Below are 21,882 nucleotides of genomic sequence, written 5' to 3'. Positions count from 1 at the left end.
TTTTGCCAACGCGCACAGTTTAGATTCTTCCGCGGCTGCGATGCCCTCCATGTTAGGGCCAACCAATCAGGGAAAGGGAGAAAATTCCAAAGCCGCACGGCATCCCTTTTCTTGGGTCTCAACCTCATGCATGACCTCATACCCTCAGGATAATTGAGGAAGCCACCCGCCGGGAACCGCCGAAAGAGACGTGGCGTCTTACGCGCCTCAAAGCCCGTGCCACTCGCATCCTCCGGCACGCCATCCATTGCCTTACACGTGACAACCTTTCGCCACGTTGCAAACCTATTTTTCCTATCCTATATATAGCCTTAATTTCCCACGATTCAGCAAACCAAATTAAGTCTCAAGTCACATGGCGATGGAGGCTTCCTACTGTTATTATTATGCCATCAAAGCAACCCACTTCCGGCCATCTCTTCCCACACCCAAATCCAGATTTTCTTCAAAACCCATTGAGACTCAGAAGCTATGCTCGGGGCTGCAGCGGAACCAGCGGCCATTCCTGGCGGCGGTAGAGTGCTCCAAAGGGGGGGCGGCGGCGGCGGTGGAGATGGAGAAGAAGTTGGAAGAAGAGATGGGTATGTTAGGTGGTGGCCTGTGGATAGACAAGTGCAAGGGAGGGGGAGAGGAAAAGGGTATAGTGGAGCTGATGGAATGCTTGGAGAGAGAAGCCATTATGGGGGAAGATGAAGGTAAAGAGCCTACAGATTATAATAGAAGAGCTCACATCTTCGACCACAGTTCCAGAGTTTTCCAGAATCTCAAGGAAAGCAACACCAACCCTCCTCACCAATCTTGATTTGTATCCATCTATCTCTCCATATGTAAAGAGATTTGGGTTGCTCAGTATGTGAGATGGGTCACAGAGATGGGCAAGAACAGGTCGGTTTCTTCATCGCTTCCCAGGAAAGGAAACCAGCAAAATAGCAAGAAATGAAAGCTAGTTCAAATATGCATCGTCTTTAATTTATTTTTATTTTTTTAATAGGTCATTGTCTTCTTTGGCTGTCTTTTCTAGTTTTATGTGGTGTGTTAGGATCTCTCCCCTCTAGTGAAGGAAGGTTTGGGGAACCTTCCGAACGGGCACTCTTTGCGCTACCTTACGGCGGGCAGTCAGAAGCGGTGTCCGAGCCCGGGCCCGGAGAGGCGGATAGGGAAGTGATGTGCCCTCCAGTCTCGATATCTAAAATTCTACACATTCTCTAACTTTCTCTTACTGGAGATATGTTTCTGTACCTTATTACAGTTCTCAGTTCTCCGCTTATGCACGGATTAATTTTCTTCTTGTTGGGATGTGCTCTCTCTCTAAGATGTCGAAGACTTTTCCCCCACCCAAAAGAATATGACTTCTCAGATCAAAAAGTGAAACCAAACGGAAAATCTTGTTATCAATGTTTTCTTCTCGCTTATAATTCAAAACCCATTGAATTGTATCTCATGACTAATTAAATCATGTAATAGAATATCTCCTCCTTTGATTAGCAATTAAAAAATAGAATATCTGATGCCATGAAGATTCTGTGTCACATCATTGAGACCAAAGTGTTGCTTCAATGTTTACCTAGTTTAAAATAATAATAATAATATTGCCTCAAGCGTGCAGCACCTCACAAATCATCCCCATAATGCAAGGAAGGTATGCGCACGGTTTGCTTAAGGGAGGTAAAGCTCTGACACAGACATGAAAATAACAAAACAGGAAAACCCATCCTTTTTCGTACCAGAATCCTCCCAAGTCTTACCCAAGATAAGCAAGCAGGGTGGCAAAGGAGGGACTTGTAAGTCCATCGCTGGGATTGATTTTTGGGAGAAAGCAAACAAGTATTTTTTTTTTTTAGAGTAATTCTTGTTAAGTGCTGGTAGATGTAAATTCAAAACAAAAAAAAAAAAATTCTAATCACTCATATATATTCTTAATTTTGACTTTAAAAGAGATTCGACGAAAACACGAATGATAGTGTGTAATCTAAAAAATAAAATAAACAAACCATAATAACAAAAAAATTGGGGGTGAGGAGGGGGATAACATGAAAATAATTGTAATCAAAACATCAAAAATTAAAAAATATGATAATTTTTAGATTAAAAATTAAATTAATTAATAATTTTCATGTAAATAATTTTTAGACAATTAAATTGCTTAGCACCTATTTTCTTTTCATATAACTTTGATACCGCACCTTAAAATTGAGTTCATATTTAATTGCAATTAAACACCCTATTTTCTTTTCATGCAAGTTCATATTTAGTTGTAGGAAGTCTGAGCCGTGACCAGCGCTAAAAGGCACTGCACATAGCTTGAGAAATGAGGTTTAATTATTATCTTATAGACTCGTAGTGTTGGGAGAATACACAGAAAATAGAATAAAATTCTCCCTACGAAGTACTAGATAATTATTATAATAGTTGAAACAAACAGAATGAATCATAAATCACATAGGAACATAAGAATTAAAATGGAAAAATCTTTTAGTGCGAAAGGAAAAATTATGGGACAATATTTTGATGGAAGTTTACTATTAACAATATCGAATATAAGAAGTTTTAGCTGCAAATAACGTTATGATAATCGAATATCAACTTTTTATATTCTCATGGTGGAAACAATGGAATATCCCATATTAATCAGAACAATCTCACCCATAATGACAAAAAAAGGGATGTATCACGAAATTCATCGTACAAAATATTGCCCGCGTTAGATGGAAGAATCTCCTAAAATTTTAACTCAAATCAGACAAAAAATCAAGCATTTTGTTACGGCCACAAAAATTGTCGCAAAAATCTTCTCCAAAACAGCCACTTAAAGTCGCAATCACGTCTCTCCCAAACTAAAACCGCAAGGCGAAAATACTAATGGTCAATGACGTTTTCTTACAAGAAGTTCCCGCAAGCCAAAGCTAATTGATAGGCGTCTCAAGCCAAAGGTCCAATTCTCCTTTGAACAGGTCATCCCCTCCTATCTGTCACTATAATTTATTACATGCAATTGAACAATTATTATTCCAATGGGCCAACAAATTCTTATTGGGCTTCAATGAAATAATATGTGGGTGAGGAACCCAACACTTACTTCCATACATCAAAAGACTTCCATTTTTTCTTTTGCTATGCACAACTTCCTTTGCAATATGTATTCTAATGAGTATTTGCTGCAGCACATAGGTAATCTGAGAATTGACTATTCCTGAAGATTTCCTCAAGACGGAAGAATATGCGAACTTTACCCATTTTTACTAAGAAACAGGGTAGATATACAAGAGACTAAAAGAGAACAGCCTTGAGAATTACCTAGGTTGGGTCTTTTAAATCTATAGCTGTAGACAATTTAAGAGCTCGAAGTTTTTCTTTCTTTTTTTTTAACTGATAATCTTAAAAGGAAGACCGGACTACTGGGATGTTTCAAGAGGAGAAGCTTCTGGAAGGATTACAAACGAAGATGAGTGGCATAGATCACTATGACAAACTTCTAGGGAACTCAAATTTCAGAAATTTTCCTTGATCCTGCCCAGGAGGCTAGAGAATGTGCTGCATGGTTAAGAAGAGCTGTGATTTTAGAGCTCTAATTTCAAGCTTAGGCCTAGTAAAATTAGTAAAATAACCTCCTGCAAGTATGCTTGAAACTTTTCCATGGAGTTGGATTCGAAGAACTTGTCTAATGCATTAATATCTTTGTTTTGACATGTTTAGAAGCTTGCATGATGAATATCTCCTAGACAAAGATTCTTAATCGTCCATCAGCTTGCACAATGGATATCTCCTAAAACTTCTGGACGGGGATTCTTAATTGTGTATCAACTCCTCTACCTCTTGACATATTCTCAAGTTATTGTTGTTTTTCTTTTGCATTACTATTCTAACTCCATCAGATCCCTTTCACCCAAAACGCTGCCTGCCAAATCAAGTGTAGGTGCTGTTAGATTCAAGCTTTCCTTACCCCTTCTTGTCAAAGGACTCCTGATGTGTATATATAAGATAAATTTCTAGATCTGTATCCATCAATGAGAAGCTTGGATTATTCAGATCTCCATGGAAACCCTTTTTGCAGCAATCTGGTCCATCATGTTCATTGTTCACTACACTATGATATAGTTGTGAACCGTGTACCTCTAGTATCCTGTAGTTAATTCTCTCAAAATGAAATTCTACATCCACAGACACTTCACAAATCCATCCTTTTTCTTCCTAGGATCCTCCAAGGCTTTCCAGGCAAACCAAATCATAACCTAAATCTTTTATTGTACGGAACACACCTCATATTCAGTTGTAGTCAAAGGCGCACTAAGGCTCGAATATAAATAATTTTCTCTCTTTCTATTCTTTCTATCTAAAACGAGAGGATTCAATAATAACGGAGATGTTAGGAAGTCAGAAATGGACGGAAAGAAATGTTAGCAAGTCAGAAATGGACGGAAAGAAGGGCAATTAGAAGGAAAGAAAGATACGTGTCTGATCACCGCTTCGAATGATGAATCAGGCAGGTCCTTTTCCATCACTACTTCACGCAAGCACAACCTCTGTTTCGGCGATACATCGAAATTTATCACCGACACACCAACACGTATTCCGTACGCTTCCACCAATAAAAAGACAGAAACATGTGTATAGAGAGAGAGAGAGAGAGAGAGAGAGAGCCTACGAAGAAGGGTGACAGAAGAGAAGTAGTGGAGGCAGGGGCTAAAACGAAGGCAGCGGTACAGGTCTGAGTTCCCTGTCTAAGCCGACTGCTACAGCGGCGATCTGAAGCTCCCCGATGACGAAAGAAAGAAGAAGAAGTGGGAATCTTGGCGGGAAGTTGGAATGAACTGGCAATCCGTTCAATTATGGGCCGCTATTGGGGCCGGGCTTCATCTATCTAACCAATTTTAGGCCTCTCATTCGGGTTGCCCAATAGAGCATCAGAAATTCGCAATTAACATTTAACAGTAGGTGCAGCCCGTCCTTTTTTCCTTTCAGAAATGCGCCACAAATATAGTTTCTTTTTTTTTTTTTAAGTAAAATATGTGTATATACATATATATATTTTACTTTTAAATACTTTATTTCAATAATCATAAATGTTAATCCATCAATTAAAATCGACAACTTAAAAATTCTACAAATATAGCTATTTCTTGGAGGGCCTTCTATTTCTTTGAAAATATATATATATATATAAACACTACCGAGCAAAGCCCTTATATTATCAGATTCAAAACATAGAAAATCCCATTTGCAAGAGCAACCGTAGTGGTTTAACAACTAGAAGAAATGAGAGACATGGAGCATGTGTTATAAAAGCTAACTGGCGGAGGCCTCTAATTGCTGTTTAATTTGCAAACCGAAAGATTGAAACATCCTACCAGGCCATTAATCAATATGATTGGCATATATTCACCATCATTTCCAACAACATCAATTTTTTTTATTTTTTTTTTCCCACACGAGGAGGATTCACAGTCACTTATCGGAAAAGTAAAACTCGCTGAATTTAAGCACTAGATAAAATCCTCACGCACAAGTGACAAGTAAGCACAACAAAATCCGTGTATAAGATCGGCCCCAAAGAGATTCAAACCGTAGTCACATAGAACGCACCAATAGATCTACAGAAATGAAAGCAAATAAGTGATCTCACAGGAGAGAGAGAGAGAGAGAGAGAGCAAAAAAGTTCTATGAAGAATTACGAAAAACAGAGATCCACTCCACAAACACAAGAGAGACAAGTTCATCCATCATCCCAGAAATAATGCCAAAACAGCCCCACCATGATATAATGACAGGGAAGAAAAATAAAAACTGCATTATTCAAATAATGCCCTATTTGCAGTTTCTCATAGGCGTTGGGAAATTATCAGTCAGTTTTACCATCCGAACGTCAGGCCTCTATTCACTTATCTGCAGGCTCTGGTTTCTCAAGAAATGTCTTCTTCAACCAATCAAAAGGCTGTGAAACATTCAGAAAGTCAGTAGACAAGAAGATGCAAAATATAACCAAAAAGAAAGTGTCAAACTTAAATAAATGAAAGAAAAAATATGTATGTGACATTTTGAAAGGAGAAATGAACTATGGTTTTCTAAGGTAGAGAGTAAAATTTTAGGAGAACCTGCAAAATACAAGGCAATGAGAAGAACCATCTAATAAATCAATACAGCAAGCTCTTGAAAGAAGGGTAAGATCCTAACACAAACTGAAAAGATAAAATTGCTGCTCTTCTTTTTTGGCTAACTAATAGCTAGTCAATATTACAGATTTCTAAAGAAATTTTGAAGTACTAGAATCTTTTAACAAATCATCTACAACGAGCACTGTCTCCACAAAAGATTTGTGGTTTTGAAGTTCTAGGAGGTTGTTCCCTTGAAGTATTCCATTACACAAAAATGACAAATTTACACATCCAAAAGAAGCTCAACGCCTACAAATTCAGATATGATCCAAATGCTAATATAGCACATGGACACGGTGACACAATAATTTTTAAAAACATTAAGACACGACAAAGCAACCCGAAATCAACTAATAAAATCATATTTTACATGCACGCATGAAAATAGCAACTGTTTACTTATTTTAAATTATACAAATTTATAGCCTGTCATATCAGAATGTCAAGAAACAATTTTCCACAATCTCCATATTAGAAAAGAAGCATAAATAAAACATTACAATCTATTTTGGAAAAATATAATATAAAGAACTTGAAAGTTTTATGCTACAAAATATTGAATTAGAAATTTATAAGGGAAATGATAGATTCATACAAACACAAAATTATTAATGTTCTCCTAATCATGAGGTGAAGGGAAGGAATGAACGACTTTGATGACGATTTATATGACATAATTTCCAGATTGCATTAGAGTGACACTTTGCAAATAGAATTAGATTATTGATGTAAGGGTTTTGAATTGTGCCGATGGAGTTCAACCCCCAAATTCTGTGCAACTCTATATATGCATTCTCTTTCTATATGCATATCTCCTAAACAACAACAACAACAACAACAACATATCCAGCCTTTATCCCACTATGTGGGGTTGGCTACATGAATTCTAGACTTTCATGTGAGCATGGATTCTTTCTATATGCAGATCTCCTAATTTGTGAAAAAAGTGGAGTATGGATTCTAGAGAGAGAAAAGAAACTGAAAATCATGGAGACTCAAACAGGGGACAAAAAAAGAAAGAAAATCAAAGAGAGAAAAGAAATGGGATTGGGAGCAGCAAATTAAGGAAAATGATGTCAAATTGCGAAGATAATGAGGTTTGCCCATCTACAGAAATTGGGCAGGTCTTGTAGTGTTCTACATGAAAGTATTCTCTGCAACATTCAAAATCCCAGTTGGTTTTTAGAAAGGAAATCTAAAGGCAAGTCCGAACTAGAGAATTAAGACTGCCAATTTCACAAGTGATTGTCCTCGTGAACCAACCATCACACTTTCTGATTCAATCTCATTTTCCTCATTCACCGCTTCCAATTCCATGATTCTCAATTTCCTCGAAATGTTGAAAAGAGAAATATGGGGAGATGTGAGAAAAATTCTCCTTCATCAAATTATAGAATATGCAGGGGATTGATATATAAATGTACATATATACATATATACTCAGAGAGAGAAAGAGAGCATATGGGAGTTGAATTTCTAGAGAGAGAGTGCATAGCATAGAGTTGTAGACAAGGAATTTGGGGGTGGGGAGGGGAGAGAGAGAGAGAACGGAGAGAGTTTCTAACTTTCTTGTACTTTTTATAATTGATTTCCAATTGATTATTCTATATTTGTAGTGTAAATCTAATTAAAAGAGAGAGCATATGGGAGTTGAATTTCTAGAGAGAGAGTGTATGGGGGCTAAATTAGCTAAGAGAGAGCATAGCATAGAGTCGTAGACAAGGAGTTTGGGGGTGGGTAGGACAGAGAGAGAGAGAACGGAGAGAGTTTCTTGTACTTTTTAGAATTGATTTCCAATTGATTATTCTATATTTTTAGCGTAAATCTAATTTGTTTAATTGATTGATATGTATGTCCTTGCTATGAATATAGGTCTACTCAAAGTATCTAAGAACACCCAATTTAAAAAAAGAAATTACAAATAGCAGCATAAGTTTAAATAAGAATGATGAGTACTGATGAGTATTCGGAAGTGTTGTTGAATGTCTGTCCACGATGACTAACATAACACATCCACTCCATAAAAGGACCAGTGTTGCTTTACATGCATTGACATCAAAGTTTGTGAATCCAAAGCTTCTAGCTAACCCCAAACCAACATTCATAGATAGAGCTCTAGAGGAACATCTTTCCAATGGGAAGTAAACAGATAGATTATAGGACAAAAGAAAATTCTACAAAAATGAAAATATACAAGCATAAAAAACACAATGAATACCCAAAAGGGCTTTTAGAGAACACAAGTCAGAATCTGAGTACCAAGTATTTAAAATAAGAGTGAAATAACAAATATCACTAACTAATCTTGAATTGCAATCACAGAAATCTATCAAGTAATCATGTTAGAACTGTTACTACATAAAAATTACTCCACCACAGGCATATATGCAGGGGGGGAATGGGTATTTCCAAAACCAACAATTAGATCAAAATTCTGATTAGAAACAAGACTAAAATCACAAGCAGACCCAGGAATTTGGGTTGAATAATTTAACATTATTCCCCACTCCCCAGGGAGAGAGATTTTGACCCTTCTCCCTACACATAAATTTAATATTATCACCCTTTAGTAAATCTATATTGCCCCCCCCCCCCCCCCTCTCACGATGAAATTCCTGGTCCACCAAAGATTATACTAGTAATTGACAGAATATGACCAAGAAAAGCATTGACCAAAATGCACTTAATAATGAGAGGGAGCCAATATGGTTCCATTTGTCGACCCAATTACTCAAAATACAGGCAACTGAGACACTCTAGCACTACATCAAATTGTTGAAGGTAACATGAAATAAATGAAGATATATTTCCTAGAATATGCACCTAAATTTGTCAAGCAACAAGCCAATCTCAATTTTGGCATAAAGCTAACATTCTGCATATAATAATATAAAGAACTCGGTACTTAACCCATCACGAGCTTCATGAATTGGCAAACTCAATCACATGAAAAGATATTTAATCACATGAACGTTGATTCACGCATGTAAACACATCAGTTGAGCGCGCGAAAGCGAAAGCATATGGGGTCGCCAGTTGAGCGATCAATAACCCAATCCCCAAAGTCACATCAGAAAAATCAGAAATGCCAACAAGAAAAATATAGAAAAACAAAGGCACAACAAAGGAGACAGTAACACGAACGTTGAGAACCCATTAAAGGCTCGGATTTTTAACAGGTTAATCCGCAGATCGTAACTACCGACTTCGATGACAGAGACCCGTGCTAGCAAATACAGGCGCGCGCACAAACATATATATATATATATAGAGAGAGAGAGAGAGAGGAGGACCTGGATGAGCCAGATAGCGGTGGTGGTAGCAGCGACACCCCACATGGCGGCGGCCTGGAAGTCGGTGGATTGGGGGCGGAGCCTTGGGGAGAGGAACTTGAAAAGACCCCCAGATCCAGCGGCAGCTGCTCCGGCCATCATCCACAATCTTCTTCGCCCAAATCTAACCAAACCCTAACTCAAAAGCTTCAATTGGATCGATCGCGATAGCAGAGATGTATCAGCCCAATGACGGAAAACAAATACTACATGAAAAGGAAGACTACAGAGTATTTTATGCATTGGGCGTCGGGGCCCCAGCCTCCTAACCAATCGCTTTCCTTCGTTTTTTTTTTTTTCTTTTTTCCTTCAAATAAATGCAATATTTTGTGTTTTGTCCACCCTATTATTAACTAACAAAAATATTATTTTAATATTTATTTGTCACATTTTTAATAAAATTTATATATGAATATATTATATATTTATATTAATATAACATAAAATATAATAAAATAATATTTTTGATTAACCAAATAGATAAAAGTACTTTCAAACATAATTTATTTTCTAATTAAGATAGCTTTAAACTTTTAATAAAAGTTGAAAATAAGTCCCTAATTTGACCCTCAATTCTCTTTCCTCTCAATTTTTAAAATGTAATGCCCGTGATAAGATTTAGAATGTATGGAAAAATAGTATGGCAAAAATAGCCAGCCCTTAAAATAGAAGGTAACAAGCATTAAAGAAAATAAAACGACAGGGGCTTGGAATCCTACTCCTACTAAAGAGGGGGGGAAATATGGAGAAGAGGCATGCAAAAACAGAAGAAACACCCAAAAACATTCATCTGCCTGCCACAAGCATTGGAATGTCAAAAGAAGAAAAACCCAACATCAGAAGACAAAATTCATTCCAGAATGACTAGAGGGATTTTGAGAACTTGGTATCACCGCTGGTTTTTCTGGCCGGCCGGCGACCCTTATCTGGGCCTCCAATAACACCCCATGTCTCAAACTGCCTTTGTCGAGCTCTTGCTCTCTCCTTCTCCTCTTCTGATTTCATTGAGTAACAGTGTGGGCAAGTGACTCCATATTCCCATTCTGGAGCTTCCATGTCGGCATCGCTAACTGGTTGTTTACAACCATAGCATAGTTTGAAAGTTCCCTGTACCAAGCCATGATCGACTGAGACTCGCTTGTCGAAGACAAAGCATTCGCCCTCCCACAGGCTCTCCGTCTTGGGGACTTCCTCCAGATATTTCAGAATACCCCCTTCCAGATGGTAAACCTGCCAACAAGCAAGAACCAAACATGCAGAAAGAGTGATTACCATCCGTGAATTACATAAGCAAAGGCGAGCGCGAAATATTGTTATGACATGGAGAATGTGGCAGCCATATGCTTCCTAAACAGGAAAACGTTTCCCTTTTTTGGTACCCTTTTTCTATGGGGCAAGGTTTTGATCCAATAGTGCTTAATCAGTGAAAATATGTGTTCTACCAAAATGTTACTCCTTCCGTAACAAGAAAATTCATGCTCTATGCCAGTAACTCCTGGTGTTTCAAAACATTATATTGTGTACTTAACCCTTCTAATCTTGCATTGTTCTCCACAAGCATACATGCATACAAACAACAATTACTAAACTTTTTGGCATATATAAAAGGAGAAAAAAGTTTTATTCCACAGAAACATTCAAACAGAAAATTATAGTGGGGGTGTTAGTAGATACCATGATTAAGTTGAAAGCACTAAACAATAAGGGTTCTTTTTCCCCCCTTAGTTACAGGTAATTTGCTTTAAATCTCTAAAGTAAACTTAAATTTCTAATCTACAACCATATGCATTTCTTAAATTAGGTAAAGAAACAAAAGGATGGGGGAATATTAAAAGTGCCAGAGTTCTGGATAATGGCCATTTATGTAAACGCATAGGGGAAACCATCATGTGTTGGAGTGTCCCTCTGAGGGGTTCACTGCCAGAATCCATCATGTAAATTGATTAAATGCTCTTTTTATGGAGTAATTTGATCCATAATGTGGCAGGGAATAATATAACAAAATTTACCTCTCCGAAACCTTTGCTGAGGAGAAAACTTGAAGCTTTCTCACATCGAATCCCACCTGTGCAATACATTGCAACACGAGGTGGCATTTGACATCCTTGGTTCTCTACATGCTGTTGGGTGCTTCCATCTGAATTATTCAACCTCACCTGAGCTTCTGTTTCAGTAACTTGAAACTCCTCTTCAATCCAAGATGGGAATTCCCGGAACGCCGTGGTGTGTGGATCAACGGCTCCTTTGAATCTCCCAATTCTAATTTCGTAGTCATTTCGCACATCAATCACCACCTGATGATTAAGCCAGGTCAGAAACCAGTTAATGCCTAACACCTTTGAAAAAATGTAGCCTGACCACTTTCCATGTGTCTGGATGCAGAGGAACTGATGATATCAGAAACAAATATATAAAAAATAGTGAATATGTTTGTTAGTGGCAATAAGTAAGGTAAAATGTAAATGCGTCTTTATCAATTAAAAACAGAAAATGGTGATGGCCAACATCTTTAAGAACTTCACAGAGAGAAATATCAACTAGAAATACCAAACAATAAACTGAATATAAGTCGTAGCAATATGAAAACGATGCAGCCTGAGAACTCAAGTAAACATATTTGTTGCCCTACCAGTTATAAATCAAAACTGCTCCAAAGGAATTGGCTTCATTAGTGCTAACCTAAATTACGATTTATTGGAAGGAAAACTGCATTTCTTACTTACTGGATTATAAATTGCACAAACAAAAGAAAATACATCAATCAATTCAAAATTCACATGGAGAATTTGGATTTGGTTAGTTACCGTGTCTGGATCACTAATCAACGCATTCCAGTCCTTTGGGCTTACATACTTTCCAACTCTTTCAGCAGGAGATACAGTAGGCATGCCAAGAGAAACAATCTGTTCACACAAGAGAAGCAAAATAAAATCTGCATAACAAAAGCATTCCTAACCTTTCCAAAGAAGGGATCTGTGGTCCAAATGAAGGAACACTCATTTGGTCTAGTAAAGATATACCTCTCTCTTTAACCTGACTCTCACATGATCCCATCGGAAGGGAGCATCATCTCCTGCAGCAAGGGGAGAAGTACTACTGTGTCCATGGTGGATGGCTTCCTCCTCAGGGCTCACAGGTGACTCCACTTGTCTAAGCCCCTTAAGACGCTTATCAGTTTGAATTAACTCAAGGACTTTTTCCACTGATTCCTGGGTCCCACATATACTTCCATTGATTCCCTCCGGCGCAAGAATTATACCTCCTGAAACACGCTGGTCATTATCAGCTTGGTGAGGCAGGAACAACATGTGCGCATAAGATCAAAACCAAAAAAGATCACTAAAACATTAACAGAGGAAAAATGGTGCAGGAGGCTTTATATGCAAGGGCCAAAAGGAAGAAAGTAATCGGAAAAAGAAATATCATGTCAATCAGTACATACAGGCCAAGGAAACAAGTTTCCGCTGCCAGTCAAGCATGTTGTATAGGCATCAATTCCATATTATATTGTTAGTCTGCTCGCCCCAACCCTTTTGGCCTTCACATTTCACCCTGACCACTTCTAGTACGATTAATGTGATGTGAGCTTAGTTTGATCTCTGATGATTGACTTCATACAGAACAGATGGTCCACGTCGTACCCAATAGATCCACTCCCAGAGCTCCTTCTAGGAACTAACATCATTTTCAACTCAGCAGCCCGGTTTTTTTTAACAGTACCTGATAATGGCCGTAACAACGCAACACCATGTGATAAACAAATGCTACCGCCTGAACATTCAATCACATGACCCATGACACTAAACCAGTTGGATTATTCAATCACTAATGAAAATCAATTATACTGATAAGCAAGAACCTAAATTTGACACCTTAAAAAGAAACTCACTTCAACTTGCCCAACAAGCATTTCAATTCAGAACCACCTGGAAACCCTAACTAATTGCTTAACGACATTGAGACCTCACTCCCAATTAACACAAATGAAAAACAATTCTTTCAATTCTTCGGTCAAGGTTATTTTCCATTCCGACAGTTGCCGCAAATCCAAACAATGAGAGTCAAATTTTAAAGCATATAGTTTCTTTAACAGCAGCAAAGAAACAAAAGTGAAGAACCACCAAGAAACCAACCAAATTTGCACGATAACGTTCAAATTTGATACAAATGTACACTCGGAGAGAGGAATATAAGTTACCAGCCGCTGGCAGAGGTCCTTCAAGGGTTTCCGCAAATCGGCGTGGTCAGGGAAATCTGCGAACTTGTAGAAGGAGACCACCACGAGAGGCATCGAGCTAGAGCCACTCGTTTCCACTCCCTCGTTCCTAGAATCGGTTGGGTCCGGAACGGCGATGGGCCTGGTGGTTGCAGAGAAGCATTTGGGGAGAGTCATGGAGCGAGGAGAAAACGGGGAGCAAGAGATGGAGAAATTGTGGTTGCTGAAGAGAGGGAGGGTGGAGGATGGGGAACGAGCTGCAGAGGCGGCTCCGATTGCGATGGTTGGGTTGAAACTAGGGTTAAGGCCGGATGAAGACGATAGCATTCTCAGTAGCTGTAGTCTGCCGCACCTGAGCATAACTCGCGTACTAGGAAGCCTCGTAGCGCCGTCGCCCACCCAATTTCTGTGTTCGGTCACGCGGCCACCGCCCAAAACGACGACGTATGGATGCTCGGTGCCAAAGCAAAGGGTTTGCTTGACTTGTAGCCCTCTGACTAGAATATTGCGAATGAATTAGCTTAATTTTTATTTTTTTAATTAGACAAATTACATACATCATTTTTTGAGTAGGCTAAATTTGGAGAACTTCCCTCTATTTTAAGAAACTATAAATACTTTTCCATGTTGTTGAAAAATAAAATAAAGTTATTATTTTTATCATCTTTTCCCTTCTTACCTTTATTTAAAAATAAAATAATAATTATTAATGATAAGTCGCTCTCAACGACTATCACACAAATTGTTAGGATTTGGACTTGAACCCTAAACTTTTAAATTACATTGTTAATTTTTAAATTTTATATTTTATAATAAATTAGTTCATAAATTAATTAATTATTGTGTTTTAGTTTTTGGCATTATAATTGCTAAAATTTGATTTTTCTTAAAAAATAGTCCTCTTTTAATTTTTTGTCAAATTTTATTAACAAAAACTAACGTGATATATATGAATATCGACCTTAAAATAACTTAGTATTCAAAGTAATTTAAATTATGTAATCAAGTGAGATTTTGAGAATTATATATATATATATATATCATGCCGGTCTTCGTTAATAAGATTTGACAACAAATTAAACGATGGACTAAATTTTAATAAAAAAATAGTTATAATAACAAAAATTAAAATATAATGGGCAGTGTACTGCACAGTGTAAAGTCTAGAGACAAATAATGTAATTGATTTAGAAAAAGTAATAGGATTGAAGAATTGAGTAGAGAGATAAATGAAAGAATAAATAAAAAAAATATTAGGTGAGTTCCTTAGTGTTGTTGTAAAAAATACAACGATTAGATTACATAGAACTAACTAATGTTGATGTCCAAGAGAAATGATACTACTAAAAGGAGATTCATGCTGCTAAAATTGTATAGGTTATTGAGGGTGCTACAATTGGCTAGAGAAACAAAACTGTCACAAGAATGTGAGTGTCGTAAGGACCAAAACCTTTACTAAATGAACATAAATATCGAATGTGACTATCACAAGAATAAAAGTGTCACAAGAATCAAAACCTTTACCAAGTGAACACGAATATCGAATGTGACTACCACAAGAATGAAAGTGTCACAATGATGTAATTTAATGAGAAAATATGTTGTCGCAATAATAAAATCCTTTATTAAGTGAACATGAATACCAAATATAAGTTCTACAAGAATGAGAGTGTCGTAATTACATAATTCCAAGAGAAAATATGTTGTCGCAATGATGTAATTGTCAATAGAAAAAGGTGTTGTCGTAATGATGCTCTATATTCCTATTAATACTCACAAAGAGAGTTAGAAAGTTCGCGGCAATCTTCTAATGTGATCACCTTCCGATGCTTAAGTTAGTACCCAAAAGAAACAAATACTCCAAAAAAAATAGTTGGAAAGCTTTGAGTGCTTAAAGTTTACCAAAATTTTTTCTTTCTATTATGAGTCCTATAGGTTGGTATTTATAGGGCGTGAATCCAAGAAATGTCGAGTGTTGACATGTGTCAATCATTAGGAAGGTGTTTTGGCCTTTCTGAGATGCAAGGCATTGCCGCGAGGCTAAGGCCTTGCCAGAGAGGTGTTTTGGCCTTGTCATGAAGTTTAGTTTTGCCACAAGGATAATGCCTTGCATGCACTTTGGACTTACTATGAAGGTGTTTTGACCTTGTCTCAATGCTAAGGCCTTGCCCTTGTCAAGAGGCCTTAGCCTTTGCCCGAAGAAGCACACCACCAAGAGTTCTACCTTGTCGAAAGAATTCCACTACTATAACATCTTTCCTAAATATGATTTTGTTTCAAAAAATTCAATTGTTCTCTATTAAAATTATTGTGGCCCCAGTGTCAGAATTAAATCATTGGATATAAAAAACTAGCATAGTTAGATTCTTGTACAAATAAATAGATATAAAATGAGAGTTTGAGAAAGGAGCCACCACCATTGGTGGAGAAAGCGTTGTTAAAGAAAAAGAGAAAGAGACATAAGCATGAGAGATAAAAGGTATTTTTGGTATATTATAAAACTTAACGATCGATATTCAAAAAAAGAGGTTAATAATATTAGATATTAAAACTGATACCTCATTTAATTTCTCAAAATTTAATAAAAATCTCCAAATTAAGCCAAATATTCTTCAATTTAATTTGATTATGGTGTTATTTATTTATTTATTGACTTAATATTACGGTCAGGCGGGTTCAAAATTCAATCATTAAATTTAAGACTCTCACCTAATTGGACTAATATAAAATATAAATTTTAAAATCAATTTAACTTACGAACACCACTTATTTATTTTAAATGATAAATAGGTTTAAAAAAAGTATAGAGATTATATAATTTTATTTAATCTTTTGTTTGGATGTGTGGGAACAAAAATATCATTTTCCATCTCAATCTAGGAGAAGGGTAAATAATACGTCACATCGCATCGAAGGCAACTTTTTCCAACGCGTGAGCCGTGTGTTGAAAATTCAAAGCTTTCGTACGTTTATGTTACTTTTTTTGACTTTTCTTGCCTATCTCTAGAAAGAGGTCCGCGACAAGGAAAACGAGAACAAGGGGGGCCCACAAATTGACCCAAAAGGCATCACCTTCCCGACGTCATTGGGTGACTTCGGATGGTTACCTGCAACAATGGGCAGCCAATTTTACATTAAAATTAAAATAGCATTTATCATTTTTTAAAAATATATATTATTTTATTTTAAATAAGAATAATAAATATATATTATTTTTAAATAGATTTTATCTACATTATTTAGATTTAAAATACTGCATAAAAAATATATTATTTTAAAAGTAAGTTGAAATACCGGTACTTTGATTTATAAGTCGATCAAAAATTTGATAAAACTTGAAATTTAATATGAGTAGTGTTAAATGTTGTACATTTGGCTAGCTTTCCAACATTCTTTTATATCTTTTGGGTTGAGTTTCGTGACGATAATTACAATAAGAATTGATCAATCTCACCCGTGTCACAAAAAATACTTAATTAATTAGTTTATTTCTTTTAGTTCTACAAATTTAGAAATGAGTTGATTTACGTGACTTATCATATTTTAAGCTTATGAAGACGAGGACACAAATAATACTTGAAATGTCTATCTTATGATCTCCATGCTAGGTTTGAGCTTATTTGCTCCTTATATCTTAAGAATTGCCTCAAGTTTGAGGTTTATTAGATATAAATTGCCTCTAAGAAAAGGCTTAACAAATAGACCTTTTTTTGACTTGGATTGTTCAAATAAAATAAACTTTTATCTTGTTTTGGAGGATATTTCAATTAACATCTCCCATTTGAATTGGGTTCTTCTATTTAGAAATTTACTTAAGTAGTATTTATTAAAATGAGTAAAATAATATTATATCAAGATAGTGTTTGAATATTTTTCAAATCAAGATATGGAATAATCAAGATAAGATTGAGAGGCATTCCAAAATTTTATCAAACTATTTGTTAAATCTTTTTAAATGCCCTGGAGGACATATGGGTTATTTTTTTCTTATATGTAAGGTCCAAAATATGTTTATTTGGAGATGAGAGAGATAAACATGTTTAAAAAATGATAAATAAGAAGTCATGTAACTTATTTTCTAATAGTTACTAAATAAATTTAACAAATATAATAAAAAAATACTTTATTTTAAATATTTTTTATATTTCATTTTTTTTAATTTATATTTTGATTAATAAATACTAGATTGATCTATCACTTCAGCATTAGGGCTTAGTTTGGCTAGGCTTTTTTTTAAGAGCGTTTAAGCTGGGTAGTGTTTAAATTGTGTAATAGCGTTTAAGTGATGTAGCGTTTAAGCTAATAATGTATTTGGTAAAATGCTCTTTTAAGCTATTAGTTGATAGTTATGAGTTTGGTTTAAAATAGCTGATAAGCTATAAAAGATGATAAAAAGACGAAAATAGATATATTATTTAATAATATAAAAAATACATAAAATAATTATTTTAAATAAAATTAATTATAAATTATTGTTATAAATGTGTATATATATGTTAAAATTAATTAAAAATATATTAATATGTATATATATATATATACATATACAGAGACATTGAGGAGCAGAGGAGGAGATGGACGGACGGACTGCGATGGCGGATCTTGGGGGTGATGGTAGACTGTGAAGATGACGGCAGCGGACGATGGGGGCAACGGCGGAGACGAGGGCGATGGGTGGGAAGTCAGTAGACGCTGGGGGCGACGGGCAATGGGCAGGAAAAGCTAAGGCGATGGCGGACAGCAGGGGCAACAGTGACGGTCGAAAAACTGGGGGTGTTGGTAGACGGCGACGGCTGGAAAAACTGATGGCGAGAATGGCAGGCTAGAGGTGAAAGGTTGAAGAAGATGGCAATGGCTGTGGAGGTTGAAGAAGATGGCAATGGCTTGGAAATAGTTGAAAAGATTGAGGATAAAGTAGAGATTTACTTAGTCAACTCAGCTTAAATAGTAGTAGCTTTTTTCAAAAGCTGGTGGATTGAGACTTTTGTAAAACGCCGATATATGAGCGTTTAAGTTATACAGCTTCCAAACACTTAAATAATTAAACTGGATAGTTAAAAGCTACTATATCAATTTATAAGCGGTCAAACCGTCCAGCCAAACGAAGCCTAGGTGGTTGTTGAGAGCCTTATTTGATCTAAGGTAAACTTTAAACATAATTTTAGTAATGTGACTTTTTATTTGGATAAATTTCTTTATTTTTTTAATATCATAACAAACATGTGTCAATAACTGCATAGATTAGCTAGAAAAGTCATTTTATAATTAATATAATCACTTTTAACTATTTCTCGCTAAAAATCTTTAGTATTTATTCGTCTCTTCTAAATATATATTTTATTTTATCAATTTCACTGAGTATTCTCATTTTTATTGGTCTTCCTATAATATTATTAAATTATTTTAATTGTGTTTCATATATTTTTATTCACAATAAAATACAATATCAAAATTACATAAAAATAATATTCTTACTATTAATTACCACAATTTGATTCTCCATCTATGTTTGTATATATATATATATATATATATTTACAGGACCAGCCTTGAGACTAGTCAGTCAAGGTAGTGTAGTGCCCCCTAAGACTAGTCAGTCAAGGCACTGTAGTGCCCCTTCAAAATTAAGTTTGAATTTTGAATATATACTTTAAATATATAATTATATATGCTAAAATATATAATTTATATTAATTTTATTTAAACTTAATTAATAGAGTAGTGGGTTGTAAATTAAAAGTTTCTTAGGTTACTGATTTAACTTATTCTACCATCACGTTTGAAATTTTTTATATTTTAATATTTTTTAAATAATAAATCTCAATTCCACAAATTTTATAGGAAAAATTAAACTTTAGTGATTTTTTTATATTTTAATGTTTGTCAAATAATAAATATCAATTTCATAAATTTTGTAAAAAAAATTAATTGTTTAGTAAATTTTTCTACATTTTAATATTTTTTAAATAATAAATATCATTTTTTATCAAAATTTTATAAAAAAATAATACTTTAATCATTAAAAAAAATTCAAATTTAAAATTCAATTATATAAATTATTAATATCATATTCATCTAAAGTCTTGAAAGTGGGTAGGGCACCAAAATCGGAGCGCCAGCCCCGTATATTTATATCTGTGTATATATGTAACTTATCATTTCTCTCTCTGAAAGTTCTTCTAGCTAGAAAAGAAGATCATGGCTACCCTCTGGCCGGAAAAGTCAATAACCCACCGGAAACAGGCGATCGACGAGCTGGTCAAGGGCCAAGAAGCGGCGACCCAGCTTCTGGTTCTGCTCGACAAGTCCTCCGGCGACCATGGCTCAGTCTCAGCTGAGGAGCTCGTCGTCAAAATCTTGAGATCTTTCACTCAGACTCTTTCAGTAGGGATGAATGGTTCCTGCGAGTCCCATGAGCTGCTGTATGAGATTCCGGCGACTAGCCAAGTGGCTCTTCAAGCTCGTGGTGGCCCGAGACCTGCGGATTCCGGCGAGAACAAGGTGGTGAATCGCCGGGGTAGTTACAAGAAAAGGTGACGATTATTCCTATTTTTCTTCTTTTATTTCCAAGAGTAAACTCGCCTATATATATATATATATATAGCACAAAACCAACCACACCAAAACTGAGCACACAAAAATGCGTGCATGAATTCGTTCACAAATGAGATTAATATCACTTGATATGAAATTTTGATATTATTTGAAGTTAGTTATACAAATTATATATGTTGTGACAAATTTTTTTACATAAAATACTATAAAAAAAAAAAAAGAAAAGATAAGGGCTCAAATAAGAAGCAATATGGGTTGCTTGGCTCTCATGGCATTGTGGATGTGGATTGTTAGAAATGGACAAATTAAGAACATATGATGAAAGCGGTTGCCAGTAGCTAGCTAGTGTCCACCATATCTTTCTGTAAATTTTTATCTTCTCTCCAGATTATTCATCATCAATTATACTCTGATGTGCAGAAAGGTTTCAGATTCCTGGGTGCAAGTCTCTCCGACGGCGGCCGACGGCTTCTCCTGGAGGAAGTACGGACAAAAGCGGATCATCAATTGCACTTTCCCAAGGTAATTGATCATATATATACATATCTCCGGGAGCTCGAGATTAATAATTCTATTACTCATCAAATTAAAACCCTTTACGCACTTTGACGAAAGCGACTACGAAGGACAAACTCGATCTAAATATATAAAACTAAGTTTTCAATGCCAATTCACATCTCCTATATATATATATTCACAATAAAGTTGATCGGTTATCGTCTAACAAATTCAATATGTTATTATGCTGGAGGTGCTATTTTAGGTGCGCACACAAACACGATCGTGGCTGCCGAGCAACAAAGCAAGTCCAGAGAATGCAAGAACAACCTGGCATGTTAAAGATGACTTACTTCGGCCGCCATTCATGTGGACATACAGTTCAGCCTTCGCTGAAGAACGATTCCGATTTGGATCATCGTCAATTTGGTTCCGAGCCGAAGATTTCCAGCCAAAGAGAAGAAATCGAGGAAGAGAGGCGAAACGATGAACGTCCGAGCAAAAATGAACCGGCTGATCCTGACGCCTGCACCGCCAGATGGGCGGATGATCTGATGATGCCGTTGGAGTGCCCGCCTTCTCTTGGCGAAACAGCGCCGTGGACGTCGGACATTAATGGCGGTGGATCGGCGAGTTCTCGAGGCCTGCAGGACATGGATCTCTGGACCGAGTCGGCGGATTTTGAGAATGATTTTCGTTTAGACGAGATTGAACTCCTTTAATTAGTTAGTTAGGCACTCGATCGATCAGTGAGGTACATATCGTTGCTTGTGATCGATCTTCTCTTCTCTTCTCTTCTGTTCTTAATTAGTCACAACTCTGAACGTGTGTGTGTAACTTAATTTTCATCCGCTTCTATTCTATGAAACCTTAATTTCCTGAGTCGCGCGTCGTGATCCAGTTGTTCTCTTCATTAATCCATTTTAATCCTATATATATAGCGTGAATTTAAGCACCAACTTAAATATATATATATATATGAAGAACATGCAAATTAATGCTCCAATTTCAAATTAATTTTATGCCCCCATGCATTTATAAATTCGAGACCTTTAATACTTTGTCTAATCCTAAACCTCGTTGAGTTGTGTCTTTAACGCACAATTAGTGCATGGCGGAGTGAATGATGTAC

The 21,882-nt window shown here is 36.1% G+C and overlaps 3 protein-coding genes across 4 annotated transcripts; 2 read left to right on the top strand and 1 right to left on the bottom strand.

The window, feature by feature from the left end:
- Positions 1-324: 324 nt before the first annotated feature.
- On the top strand, positions 325-1,288 carry LOC127804657 (uncharacterized). Its single transcript, XM_052341568.1, has one exon. The coding sequence runs from the start codon at positions 356-358 to the stop codon at positions 800-802; it is 447 nt and encodes a 148-aa protein (XP_052197528.1). The 5' UTR covers positions 325-355; the 3' UTR covers positions 803-1,288.
- Positions 1,289-10,107: 8,819 nt separating this feature from the next.
- Positions 10,108-14,108, bottom strand: LOC127804650 (rhodanese-like domain-containing protein 7). The gene is made up of 5 exons (XM_052341557.1): positions 13,680-14,108; positions 12,502-12,753; positions 12,286-12,384; positions 11,491-11,775; positions 10,108-10,711 (listed from the first exon to the last, which is right to left on the bottom strand). Exons 1-5 carry the CDS (start codon positions 14,055-14,057, stop codon positions 10,346-10,348), a joined length of 1,380 nt encoding a protein of 459 aa, XP_052197517.1. The 5' UTR covers positions 14,058-14,108; the 3' UTR covers positions 10,108-10,345.
- A 5,752-nt stretch (positions 14,109-19,860) lies between these two features.
- On the top strand, positions 19,861-21,592 carry LOC127804639 (WRKY DNA-binding transcription factor 70). Of its 2 annotated transcripts, none has more exons than XM_052341544.1 (3): positions 19,861-20,230; positions 20,673-20,774; positions 21,016-21,592. In XM_052341544.1, the coding sequence occupies exons 1-3, from the start codon at positions 19,896-19,898 to the stop codon at positions 21,470-21,472; spliced, it is 894 nt and encodes a 297-aa protein (XP_052197504.1). In that variant the 5' UTR covers positions 19,861-19,895; the 3' UTR covers positions 21,473-21,592. The 2 variants fall into 2 exon arrangements, with proteins under 2 accessions (XP_052197504.1, XP_052197494.1); XM_052341534.1 differs by having other exon boundaries at positions 21,004-21,592.
- Positions 21,593-21,882: the final 290 nt, after the last annotated feature.

This window comes from Diospyros lotus, chromosome 1, assembly GCF_014633365.1.
Source record: "Diospyros lotus cultivar Yz01 chromosome 1, ASM1463336v1, whole genome shotgun sequence".
Taxonomy (NCBI): domain Eukaryota; kingdom Viridiplantae; phylum Streptophyta; class Magnoliopsida; order Ericales; family Ebenaceae; genus Diospyros; species Diospyros lotus.
Note: the sequence above shows the minus strand (reverse complement) of the source record. Positions and strands in the feature narration are given on the sequence as shown.